General features: G+C 37.3%; 1 protein-coding gene across 1 annotated transcript; it reads right to left on the reverse strand.

Moving 5' to 3' along the window:
• Nucleotides 1-2,257: 2,257 nt before the first annotated feature.
• On the reverse strand, nt 2,258-7,578 carry XB5932841.S (provisional ortholog of caveolin 2 S homeolog). The gene is made up of 3 exons (XM_018232902.2): nt 7,208-7,578; nt 5,934-6,121; nt 2,258-2,809 (listed from the first exon to the last, which is right to left on the reverse strand). The coding sequence occupies exons 1-3, from the start codon at nt 7,355-7,357 to the stop codon at nt 2,653-2,655; spliced, it is 495 nt and encodes a 164-aa protein (XP_018088391.1). The 5' UTR covers nt 7,358-7,578; the 3' UTR covers nt 2,258-2,652.
• Nucleotides 7,579-14,153: the final 6,575 nt, after the last annotated feature.

The raw sequence follows: 14,153 nt of genomic DNA on the forward strand, positions 1-14,153 counted from the left end.
ATTAATGAGCCATAATTCTCTCCTTTGCCTACAAATGCTTGTTATTTGCAAATGTGGATGCTTATTGATCAACAGTCTCATTTTAGTGGTTTTACTTTCTCTGAAATGACAAATGTCATGAAATTCATTCCAAATTTAAAATGCACAAGCAAAAAAAAGCGGAACTATCTTAATATAATACGAATACTTATAAAACCTCTAACAATTTAAGGTTTTTCAGGCAATTAATAATGAACTCCCTCCCCCCCAAAAAAACTCTAAGGGGCCGATTCATCAAGGGTCGAATATCGAGGGTTAATTAACCCTCGATATTCGACTAGGAATTGAAATCCTTCGACTTCGAATATCGAAGTCGAAGGATTTAGCGCAAATTCTGCGATCGTACGATCGAAGGATTATTCCTTCGATCGAACGATTCAAAGGATTTAAATCCAACGATCGAAGGAATATCCTTCGATCAAAAAAACTTAGGCAAGCCTATGGGGACCTTCCCCATAGGCTAACATTGACTTCGGTAGCTTTTAGCTGCCGAACTAGGGGGTCGAAGTTTTTTTTAAAGAGACAGTACTTCGACTATCGAATGGTCGAATAGTCAAACGATTTTTAGTTCGAATCCTTCGATTCGAAGTCGTAGTCGAAGGTCGAAGTAGCCCATTCGATGGTCGAAGTAGCCCAAAAAACACTTCGAAATTCGAAGTTTTTTTACTTCGAATCCTTCATTCGAGCTTGATGAATCGGCCCCTAAGGGGCCGATTCATCAAGGGTCGAATATCGAGGGTTAATTAACCCTCGATATTCGACTAGGAATTGAAATCCTTCGACTTCGAATATCGAAGTCGAAGGATTTAGCGCAAATTCTGCGATCGTACGATCGAAGGATTATTCCTTCGATCGAACGATTAAATCCAACGATCGAAGGAATATCCTTCGATCAAAAAAACTTAGGCAAGCCTATGGGGACCTTCCCCATAGGCTAACATTGACTTCGGTAGCTTTTAGCTGCCGAACTAGGGGGTCGAAGTTTTTTTTTAAAGAGACAGTACTTCGACTATCGAATGGTCGAATGGTCGAACGATTTTTAGTTCGAATCCTTCGATTCGAAGTCGTAGTCGTAGTCGAAGGTCGAAGTAGCCCATTCGATGGTCGAAGTAGCCCAAAAAACACTTCGAAATTCGAAGTTTTTTTACTTCGAATCCTTCACTCGAGCTTGATGAATCGGCCCCTAAAAGTCAGAATGTGATAAAATGGTCCAATAAGATCAAATTTTTTAGCGCTGTTAAGAAATATAGAAAAACAGCAACTTTTTTGAGATTTGTGGAAAAAAAAATATAAATGTGATTGTTAGTAAATTGGCCCCTTAGTGTAAGTCTGCAATTCTGGCATTCTACCGTGCTGCAATTTTTAGTCCTTTAGGGTTTGTTCACCTTAAATGAACTTTTAGTATGAAGTAGAGACAATTCACAGTTGGTTTTCAATTTTTATCTGTGCATTTTACACTGCCCGCCCCCACCTAGTTCCGTCACTGTTAACATGTATTATACCTCGAGGAAGGAAAAAGTCTGAATCTGAAAATCTGGCATCTCAGACCTGCCGAGGCTGTATATAAGTCAATGGGAGAGACTTATTTGGAAGTTTATGTGGTCTGTGCTTGAATTAAGACGAAAATCTGACATTTTGCAGATTTTACAGGCAAAAATTTGGTCTTTTCGAGGTTGTCCATGCTCCGATTAAATCGTGATTTTTTTATCAATAAATATTCTAGTTTGGTCTGACTTTTTTTGATTAAAATAATCAGTAAAATTTGGACTTTTACAAATAAGGCTCCTAATTACACATTGCAAACCTTTAAAATCTGCTTGAAGGGGGCGTAAACTTTTGGAGAAAACGTAACAACTTTTCCTTTACAACGTTTTGTTACATACACTGCGCAATATCTCAAACTATAAAATCTACAATCGCTATCCTACTTTCGCGTGAGTGGCAAAGTGTTCACAAAGGAAAAGTTGTTCTGTTCACATTTAATAGCATTGTGAATGAATTGCAAACGATTTTTGCGTTAGTGACCAATATTACATTCCCCCATAAAAGTTAAAAGGTGAACCAGCCTACAGTATTGGTCTTAAAGGGCTACAGTGCCATCTCTGTTGACTCCTCCAGGCAGTTCACTGATCTATGCTGTCCCACTTTTTCCGTGGCAACACATGGCATGTCAGTTTAGGTTTCTTACCTCAAATGTAGTTTACACAAAACTAAAAGATTATCAAGATTCGTAAACGTTTTATTTATTAGTTAGCAGCAAAATAATACCAGATGGGCATAATTATCAACACCACAAGAAATTCCAGAAAGATATTTGCAAAACACTGAGCATGTATTACACAAAAGTCAATGCTGAAGGGTGACATAATACAATAAAGTCCATACAATGTGAAATAATAAAATATGAATGAAGAATGAATGTGCCACACACACTAGGATGAATAAAGCTGATCACTGCAAGTTGCCTACCGCCCCTGTGCCCCTCGTATATGTATATCACTTTTGGATGTTTTATTTTGTTTCTGACTGCAAAAGGATTGTTATGCAGACAGCGCTATTCCTTTTCATTTTTTTTCTTGTGTCCCATGTGTTGAGGAGCCAGTCCTAACCCTGTTATGGTCTTTGCTTGGCAACATTAACATAAATAGAACTGCAGCAGCGACCAATGCTGGTACAGATTGGAGCGACAAATATGTCCAACACGCTGGCCCACAGGGTCCGGACAGGGGGCATGCAGATGTTGCAAAGTTGTATACATGGCATGGCACACCTGGAAGAAATAATAGACACAAGGACAATATGAAAAAAACACACAGAGGGGACATTTAACATATGATTAAATTAATCTTTAATTGAACCATTTTGTTTCAGGGACTATTCAGAAGGCCATTCTGCTGCAAATGAGGGTGCACCATACTCTGTAATGTAAGTTGAAATTTCTAAGCCGATTTGTTAGTGATATAACATACCTATAAAAATATGACAAAGGATGCATATCCTGTGAGCCAAGTAGGAACTGCAGGAGGATGATGTAGTAAAGGGTGGTGCCTCTTTCATTGCACAAATAAATGTTAGACAAGTTCAGAGCAGTGTTGCCAGGTCGGCAGTTTTCCAGTCAAAGAGGGCTACTAATTTAAAGCCTAAGTGGGGTTTGAAAGTACAAACTAGCCAAAGTACAAATTTGGGCTACTTTTTGGGCCTTTGGCTGGTTTGTACTTTGTTTTTTCTTGCCCTAATGTGCCAAACCTGTGTCTCCCAATGCATGTTGGGTAATGTAGTTTTTGTTTAACAATTTGCTGACTGCCAAGCTTAATGTAAGACTACAATACCCAGCATACAATGGGGCTGACTTGTGTAGGAGTTTGGAGTTACCAGATTTTGGACTCTGTACCCCAGTCTCCCATCACTCTTAAAGGACAACTACACCCCAAAATGAATACTTGAGCAACAGACAATTTTGGGGCAAAAATCTGGTGGCTACCAAAATGTCTGGAGGGTGACCTGTTTTACCTATATTTATTAAAATTGTAAATGTATTAGGATCTTATGGGGCCCCTGTACCTCCTGGGCCCCCTCTGTAGTTAAGCCCCTGGTAATGGGCGAATCTGTTCCATTTTGCTTAATGGAAAAATATGTGAAACAGTGAAAATTTGAAAAAGGCGTATTTTCACAAACAGTATATTTATTTTTTAGACTTTTTCACTGCACATATTGTGCTATTTTTGGGCTACTTTTGAAGTGCCTCTTGGCTAGTAGCTGACTTTTGCTGGTTTTGAAAATCATACCTGACAGCCCTGGTACAGAGAGAAATCACCAGCGCTCGGTCTAACCCACTCTGTGGCGATGACCAGCTGCTAGAAGCACTCTTGTGCCAGCACTCGGTCTAACCCACAATCTGGAGTTGACCAGCTGGTATAAACGATAAAACCCCAATATTTGTACATAAAGAGAAAGAGAAAAATTCAGTCAGACAGGAAGTGACTGCAGAAATGCAGCCCATAAGTTTGGCAGGAAGCTACACGGTAATACCTGAGAATTTTGATACAGGTGCATACTAAACGCAGTCAAATCTGCTCAGTGATGCATCTCCTTATTTTTTGACGGCAACCATTCAGCATTTTGTATTGATTAGAAATAAATGCTACTTGTTCTGTACTAATATACTGGAGGAATCCAATGCCTAAATTAGCCCCATATAGCAAACCAGGGGACAGTTTAGTTAAAATGAGTATTCCTGTCAAGAGGCAGATAACTTCCTCAAGCAGATGTAAAGGCAGGATGGATAGAAAAAACTCCCATGAAAAAGACAAACAAATTTTTTTTAGAGATTTATTATACCCCGATGCTGCAAAAAGCCAAATCCGAAAATCTGACATCTCAGACCTGTTGAGGTCCTGTATAAGTCAATGGGAGAGGCACCAATATCAATCTGAAGATACTGTGGTTTGCTCTGAGTTTAGCCCGAAAGATTTAGGATTTTCAGGCAAAAACCCAAAAGAAACAATAGATTCGGGGGAAAAGTCCGGAAAAATTCAGGTTTCCGCTTGATCATATCGGGTTTTTTCCCAAACTAAATAATTCAGGGTTTTTTTATTAATAAATACGGTCATGGGAGTTTGGTCATGGTTTTTTTTTTAAATAAAATAAATGATAAATTCTGAGTGAGTAGTACAACTTAGGATCACCCCCACACACAGTTCACAGATATATATATATATATATATATATATATATATATATATATATATATATATATATATATATATATATATATATATATATATATATATATATATATATATATATATATATATATATATTAGATATATATATATTATACATATATATATATATATATATATATATATATATATATATATATATATATATATATATATATATTTATATATATATATATATATTTATATGACTTAGGGGCAGCACTCCACTATATTACTTGCTTTGGTTTCATGGCAAACTATCCAGATACTTCAAATAAAGACCAGCAACACTGGGATGATTTGCAAAAAATTCAAAAAGTATTCAAAACCGCATGAACAGCCAACACATTTCAGCTCCCACTGGGCCTTGACCAAAACTTAACATTGGCTGTTCATGCAGTTTTGAATACACTTTGAATTTTTATATATATATATATATATATATATATATATATATATATATATATATATATATATATATATATATATATATATATATATATATATATACACACACACACACACACACACACACACACACACGTAGTGCATTTGTATCTATTTATCTATCTTTCTATTTATAAAAAAAACAATGGTAGCAACCCTTGCAATACTGAACTGGGGTCATTTAGGGAGTTACTGGAACAACCAGGAGCTACAGTACATTAATTGTCATGAAATGGACAGCAAAACTTAACATTGGCTGTTCATGCAGTTTTGAATACACTTTGAATTTTATATATATATATATATATATATATATATATATATATATACACACACACACACACACACACACACACATGTAGTGCATTTGTATCTATTTATCTATCTTTCTATTTATAAAAAAAACAATGGTAGCAACCCTTGCAATACTGAACTGGGGTCATTTAGGGAGTTACTGGAACAACCAGGAGCTACAGTACATTAATTGTCATGAAATGGACAGCAAAAGCTGCCCTTTTATTATAAGCAAAAGGAGGAATGAACAATCTGTGCCTTTCAAACTTTTTTAACTTCTTCCCTTTATATTTTTCTGTCTTGGAATAGCTAAACAGAATAGATACCTGTGGTGTGGTGTAAACACACCTACTGTACTATAAACTTAGCCTAATAGTTCAGTATCTTAAAGGTATGATAAAAGACCCCTAGTTTTTAGGTGAGTTTGCTTACCATATGTGTAGGCAGCCTAGGAGTGCAAAAAGGATTCCAGAAAGCAGAGACACTGGCACAGCACACAGCAGGGATATAATTCTGTAGCACCACAACTTCGATGATTCAAACAGGATGTCACTCCAGGTCCATACCTTATCAAAACTGTGAAATGATGCTGGTTCAGCCAGTACATCAGAGAAATCGACCTGTCAGTATAAGAGTATAAGAACCCCTGTTATGATAAAAACTATATATTGTTGTCATAATAGACATTTTAGGAATAGTACAGGTATGGTATCCGTTATCCAAATTACGAGATGGCTGTCTCCAATAGACTCCATTTTATCCAAAAAAAATATCAAAAATGTAAAAAATGATTGCCTTTTTCTCTACAATAATAAAACAGTACCTTGTACTCTTATAACTCTTATAACTAAGATATAATTCATCCCTATTGGAAGCAAAATCAGCCTAATAGGTTTGTCTAATGTTTAAATTATTTCAAAGTAGACTTAAGGTATGAAGATCCAAATTACGAAAAGATCCATTATCCAGAATAACCCAGGTCCTGAGCATTCTGGATAACAGATCCCATACCTGTAGTAGCGTTTTCTCCAACCATTATGGTAAATGCTAAATAATAAATAAATGAAACTTAGCTCCTATGTAAAATATTTGCCAGAGTCAAAAGGATTTGTCCAGTAAATCAAAGAAATGCTGACATTTTCCATAACAGTGTGGCCAATGGATGACATTTAATCCATGGTAACCAGCGTGGCAACTTCCACTAATACACACAAATATCTATGGAAATATGTCTAGCCATGCAGAATATATTCTGTTAATATGTGAGTTCTCAGCATTTGCAGAATGATACAATTAATGGAAACACTGATTTAAATAGAATATACAACAAAGCAACAAAGGAGCTACATTTTATCAGATAGAGTAAGCAGAGATATGTTCAACTTGTGGTTTCTAAGCAGTGCTAACCGTGCTATAGCTCCCTTGGGGAATGCTGGGAATCGTAGTTTATGAAAGATTGAGACCAACAGGTTTGACATTCCCATTTTGAAAGATAAATCAGTTCTTTGTTTCTAAAGTTATAAAAGTAAATGCTGGAATGGTTTGAATTCTCAGGATTGCAAAACCCTAAATCTTGCTAAATAACTTTGCCAGTTTTCTCATTCTGTTCCTGTCTTTACTGCCCTGCAAAATACATGGATTGACTCTTAATAAATAAATCAGTAGGACATGCTGACACTTTTAATACACCTAACAAGTGGTAGTACCTTCAGATGCTTGTTGATACCCCGAGGGTCCCGTGTATCCTGTCTGGGGGGCACTTCAGTGTAGACCGTTGTATTTGGAGGGTTTTGCAAATATTTTTGATCATGATCAGAGTTGATAGGACATTCAATAAGATACTGGTCTTGAATCATGACAGGAGAAGACTTGGTGATGTGCGACTGATGTGCTTCAGATAGGCTTACCAGAGCTTTCCAACAGCAAGCAGTCCCAATACGTGTTTCCTATAGAACTTTCTTTTTAGCTACCAAGTGTGTGTTTCTTTTTCTTCACTCCCTGCTTTAGATGCTCTCTTCTTTAGATGTACAGTGGATTGGATTTCAGCCCCACTTCCCCTCCTTCTTTCTCTGAGTTCTGACACCTCTTCGTGACATGCCTGACTCAACTGTCACTGATATAAATATGGTGGCTGCCCTGTAACTTGCTTACACCCCAGCTGTGCTGGATTCGTTTCCTCTATTCCCTAGAGACTTTTTGGCTGTACTGTATTCAAGCCCATGCCAAACAGCAATGGGCAACACCACAAAATAGGATAATCTAAATGATACTAAATCAACCTTTAGTATGGTGTTGACAGTGTTATTTTATGAAAATATTAATTTAGTTTTTTATTTATTTTATTAAAATGTTAAGTTTTTTTCCTGCAACTCTTCAGTATGGAATTTCAGCAGCTATCTCGTTGTTAGACAACTGGGGGGAGTGCCTAAAATTTTGGTGATTTGATTATAAAGCCTGCTCCTGTTCACTAAAAACTGTCCTAGGGTTATTCTGTATAAGATACTTATCGCCATCTTCTTCAGCTTCTTTGATTTTATTTTAGTTCTGGGAAGGGCTGGCATAAAAGTTGGCTTTTTCTCACCCCAAATAAAGAAAACAGAAACATCCTAAATAGCCTAACATTTGGCATTCACGGGGGCAAATTTACTAAAGGGCAAAGTGGCCGTCACTAGCAAAAATTTGCCAGAAAGACCATCCAGAGGGACATCACCAATTTACCAACAGGCATAGAGGACTATTCACTAGCGAAAGAGCTCACCACTAACAAAGTTTTGGTCCCTTTCACCAGGCAAATTTCTTCTCAGGCAAACAATCGTTACTCTACAAATTCACTAAAGTGCAAATTTTCCAGTACGTAACACCTTTCACCAGAGTCTGCTTCACCAGGTTATAACTGGCGAACTGATAAGATGAAGCTACATCCTCATCCTCATAAAAAAGACAAAATAATGGTGTTTTTTTAATATTTTAAAGTGGGATTATGTTTAAAAGTTGTAACCGTTAAATAAATATTTTTTTAATAATTTGAAGGTCATGCCACATTTGTTTTAGGGTGGGTTGATGTCTAGGATAATAGAGGATCTCTTTTGCCTTTATTTTGCTTCCTTGGACTTTTTTAATAAGTGACCACTTCAAGCAATTTCCCCAACATCACTAATAAAGACATATATATGAACTATATGTACCTGCCCTTTTCAAATTGTACATTGTACATTGTAAGTACATTAATGAAATTTCGCTAGGCAGAAATGAACACTAGCGAAAGTTCCCTATGAAATGCTCATGATGATGAAGACATAACTTCACATTTTGATTAATAAGTGTATGCGCTGGGAATTAACGTCTGACGTAGTAATCAGGCAGCAGTTATAATTACAGTGCTTTCCATCTATGGTTACCTTTATAAATGAGTTAGAGTGTAGAATTAGATCTGAAATTACATAACCAGTGCTACTTTAAAAAGGGGCTTTTTCTATGACCTACCTGGAAGTGTGGCCTGGACCAGCCCTTTTTTGTGCAGTTATCTTTGAGCATCCACAAAAATTCATAAACAGCCTTGTATCTTAGCATAGGAGCTACAGAAATAGGTGACCATTCATATATGTGGCAGATTTAACCCTCTTCAATATCACAATAACAAAATGGGTGTCCACTTTAACAAAACTGCAGCCTGCTGACTCTGCAAACAGCATAACAAAGTTATAAAAACTTGATCAACATGAATTGCTGTATTTTAAAAACAAGCAACAACGTAACAGTGCTTTCTTAGCTGAACACTGAGTGAGGCACCTGGTCATTAGCTGCCCTCTAATGGAGACAAGTTACAACTGTACCCCTTGTCAAAGAATCAACAAAGCACCCCATTTAGCTCTTGCTTGCTTAATAAGCCACCAAATCTAATGGGAATTCAGCTGCTTCAGCAAGTAAGTTACTAAACATTTGACTTTGTATGTAAATTAGCAACTAAATTGAAACCTTTTGTTCTCTGTTACCAGTAAATTAAGCCTGAAAGACTTTCCATAGGATACCATTGAGATTGCTGCAAGTAAAACTTATTGCTCGTGGTGATCCAGCTTAACCACATTAAAATGACTCCCTCCGCATTTTCTCTTGGTTAAATGCATTGTTTACCTTTGATACTATTAGTATGATGTAGAGCAGTGTTGTCCAACTGGCAGCCCACGGGCTGCATCCTGCCCTTGACCCCCCCCCCTTGTGTGGCCCCACATAGAAGGCTGTCTGCTATGATTCCTTACCTTGTATAAACTGTTAAAGGTATCAGTACTGAGATGAACTGGGCCCTGCATAGTTTATACCCCAAATTCAGACTGTAAGATTCTGCATTGTTCACACCTGTAATTCCCTCTGCACTGTTCACACCCCTAAAGCCCTGTACTGTTCACATCTCAGACTGAATGTTCCCACATTGTTCACATCTCATACAAACTGCTAAAGGGACACCAGCATTGTATCACTGGATGTAGCACAGTATGAACTGTATATTTTAGAGTCCTGATAGATTTCCCTGTCTCCTACTCTACTGTATTCTGCCTTCCCTATGCTCCCTGTGTGTGTCATACTCTGAGTTGTTGTATTGCTTTTTATTCAGCAGCTCTCTAGCTTGCAATTTCAGAAATCTGTAGGTAGGGTCAAGATTACCCTAGCATCAATGCACTTCGGAGACTGCATATGAAGAAATGGAGAAAGATGATCAATAAAAAGTAGCAATAAAAATAAATGTATTGCCTTACAGAGTATTTGTTTTTTAGATGGGGTCAGTGACCACTATTTGAGAGCTGGAAAGAGGCTGAAGAAGAAATTAAATAATTAAAAACTATAAAAAAATAAATATCAAGACCAATTGAAAAGTTGTTTAGATTTGGCCATTCTATAACATACTAGAAATTAGCTTAAAGGTGAACCAACCCTTTAATATAGAAAGCTACTAGTTATAGGATTTACTCGCATAAATGTAATGCTATGGAAAATGTTTTTCAGAGAGGGTTTAAAGAGGCTCATTGAAGTAGACATAGCAGTAAAAGTGAGGTGTATCAGTGTATCAGTATTTACTGCCTTGCTGTGCACATTTATTATTTTCAGTTCATCAGAAATTGTAGATTACAATTTGCTATCTAGATTATTAATTTATAACTTTGGTTGAAATTACAGTACATATATTCCTTATAGTTGAATGGAAGAATCTCCCAATTCGGCTTCGATGCCGCTTGGTAAAATTTTGGATCTTTGTGCCTTTTATATTTATATGAGAGTTTTCAAATCGGTGCAGGCTCTATTTTTTTTTACAGACTACATTTTACCTAAAGGGTGTGACTGATTATAATCCATGAAGTTCCTAGTCTACCAACAGAGTATGCTGTAAGATTTAGGTCATGATGCTTTAGTAATGCAAATTATACAGTGTGTTCTTCCTTATACAGTTTAGCATGTGAAAAATAAAACTCTTATAGCAAAACTTTGACTTGTAAGTGGATGTGGGAGTTGTAGTTTTGCAATAGTTAAAAATTTATTTATTTTTATGCTTATTCTGTATCATTTCTTATATGTATTAGTACCCTTGCTCAAATAACAAGTAGGTACAGTACACACAGTACATTTAAAAATCATCACTTGCTGAATTTTCTGCTTCAGTGGAAATTATAGCAGGCATATGTAATTGTTGATAATATCCTAAGGAGGAAATATAAAATAATCTGTACCATATGTATTCTAATGTGTATTAAAACTGCTTACTAAAAAAATGACAAAGACTTTATGGGAGTTATTTATTAAAGTCCGAATGCTAAAAACTCAAAATTTTTTAGTTTTTTATACTATAAAAACCACATTTTTAGTGGGAAAAAAAATCGAATTTTTAGAGATTATTATACCCTGAGATTGAAAAAAGTCCAAATCCGAAAATACACCATCTTTAACCTGTCGAGGTCCTGTAGAAGTCAGTGGTCTTATTTGCGTTTTTTGTCGATCCGATTTTTTTGTGTTTTTTTGTCGATAAATAAGAGTAAATCTTGTATTCTAGTTTGGTCAAACTTTTTTTATTTAAAGAATCAGAAATATTTGGATTTTGATAAATAATATTCATTATTCATTGACCTGAAAAGAGCCTTTTCTAGTTTGAATCGAATGGCTGCAGCAGATGAATGGAATTTTACATTTTTTAAGCATGAGCCACTTTCTGTTGTTACCTATATAGGAAATTGCACCTTAGGCAACCAGTCCATGCACCACACTACTTCCCACCTCCGCATGTGTGTTACCTGAGATTGCATCAAATGTGGTTATGTTGGCTAAAGCCACAAAGACATCAGATATTAACAGAAAATTAAAGATGTTAATATTCAAGCAAGGACCCGTATGATCACTCCTCATACACAAACATGCAAATCAGATGCCATTAAGCTTTGAAAACATTTTAAAATTAGAAAGGTTTGGGCTACAAATCTGTTACAAAGCATGCAATATGTGCAATTATGGTCTGCAATATCATGATTTTGTATTCTTAATAATTGAACCGGAACTGCCATTTATCTGCTACTAGTTGCCCTATTAATAAAATTATGACAGGAACTGAGCATTGGCATAATCTCCTTAGTCATAAAATGCTGAGTATTCAGGGTGTTTATCCAAGTGTTCCATGACTTGGTTATGGTGTTAGCAATCATTTCAATCTCCCTGCAGGCAAGGTGGTGTCAACAAGCAGATCTAATTATAATACTCCACCCAAACCAATGTATTTTGCCTTCTTGACTACATGTTGGTCCAGACTCCAAGATTATATTCACTTATTTAAAGGAATATCTTTGCTGAATATATGATTTTGTTTTTTCCCATAGAATAGGTCTAATAATTTAGAGCACAAAGCCCACATAATTACTGACACACCTAGTCCTAGAGCTTCACAGCCATACCCTTACTTGGCTAATGCCAGCTAAGCAATCCCATAAAAGATTCTTACTTGCTTTATAGAGACACATGCTATAAGTATATAGGTCTTCAAAGTCAACTACTAATTAGATTGTCTGCCCTGAGGAGATGCCCACCCAGAACTTGAATTCCAACATTTATAAATGTGTGGATCGAAGCGTGGCGAAGCGGACGCTGGCGCAACAACGAATTTTAGTGAATGTCCCACTAAGTAGTGCTCCCCATGTGGGACATTCACTAAGATTCGTTGTTGCACCAGCGTCTGCTTTGCCGCGCTTCGCCGTACTTCGCCAGGCGTATTTTCACCAGCGCTATGCAAATTCACTAAAATCCGAAGTTGCACTCAGGGGAAGCGTAAGGTTGCGAAGTTATGCTAGCTTTAATTCGCCAAGCAAAGCAAAGTTACGCTAGTGATCCTTAATTTGCATACGGCGCCAAATTCAAGTTACAATGGAGGTATATGTAGCAGCACTACACAAGCCTGGGAAACCTTCAAAACAGCAAATAAAATTTTTATTTTGCCCTACACATGTGCCCACTGTATAGTTAAGTTGCCATGAGTTAGGAAATGTAGGGGGGAAGGAGGGTAGCCCCAAAAAAAATTCAATCTTTTTCAGCCTATCACCCATAAAAAATGAAAAAACGCCAGCATTTTTTGGGACTTAGAAAATTTTTAAATTTTTTTGAAGCAATACCTATCTACTCTATTGCACTTCGCCTGGTCTGAGGTGGAGAAGGAAGTCTGGCATAAAAGGTATCGTTCAGAATAATTAGTGCGTCAGTGAATTTGCGTAGTTACGTCCGTTGCGCAAATTCGACAGGCGTAAGGGTGCGAAGTAACACTAGCGAATTTATGCCAGCGTCTGTTAGCGAATTGGTGAATTAACGAAACTGTGCTACGCTGGCGCATTCACGCTGGCGTTAGGCGCTTCGGCGTTTACTGAATTTGCCCCTATATCTCTTATCGGCCACACCAGTCACATCATATTTTCCCTCCAGCACTTCCAGCTCCTCCATTTTACCAGTCAGACTCCTTGCATTTGCAAACATACATTTGATACTGGTACCATATTGAACAAATGACATGGTCCTCCCTATACTTAATAGTACCCCCAACCAAATCTCCTCCCTCCATTTCCCACTAAATCCTTTACTGAACCATCCCCCCCACACCTAGTTAAAAATCTCCTTCAACCCTCTAGCCATCTTCTCCCCCAAAACAGCTGCACCATCATCAGCAAAGAGCCTGTAGCCGAATGAGAAATCAGCCCGATTCTCCAAAAACCCCAAACCCTCCTCCCTATACCAATCTCTCCACACATTAATCTCCCAAAGCTCCCGCTGTCTTCTTGGCATTGCTTGTGGCACAGGTAATCTCTGAGAAAATTACCTTGCAAGTCCTCGCCCTCAACTTTACACCTAGTTTTTTAAAATCTTTCTTCACCACCTCCTCTAACTTTGTCATTGGTACCTATGTGTACCAAGACTGCTGGGTCTTCCCCAGTGCCTCCCAATAATCTGTTGACTCGTTCCACCACATACCGAACCCTAGCACCAGGCAAGCAGCAGACTGTTCGGCATGATGGGTCCTTGCGGCAGATTACCCTATCCACCTTTCTAATAATTGAATCCCCTATAACTAAAACCTGCCTTTCTTTCCGTGCACTCCCACCCACCACCTGTATTAGAGCCACTGCCTCCCAGGGTGAT

Source organism: Xenopus laevis, chromosome 8S, assembly GCF_017654675.1.
Source record: "Xenopus laevis strain J_2021 chromosome 8S, Xenopus_laevis_v10.1, whole genome shotgun sequence".
In the NCBI taxonomy this organism is placed as follows: domain Eukaryota; kingdom Metazoa; phylum Chordata; class Amphibia; order Anura; family Pipidae; genus Xenopus; species Xenopus laevis.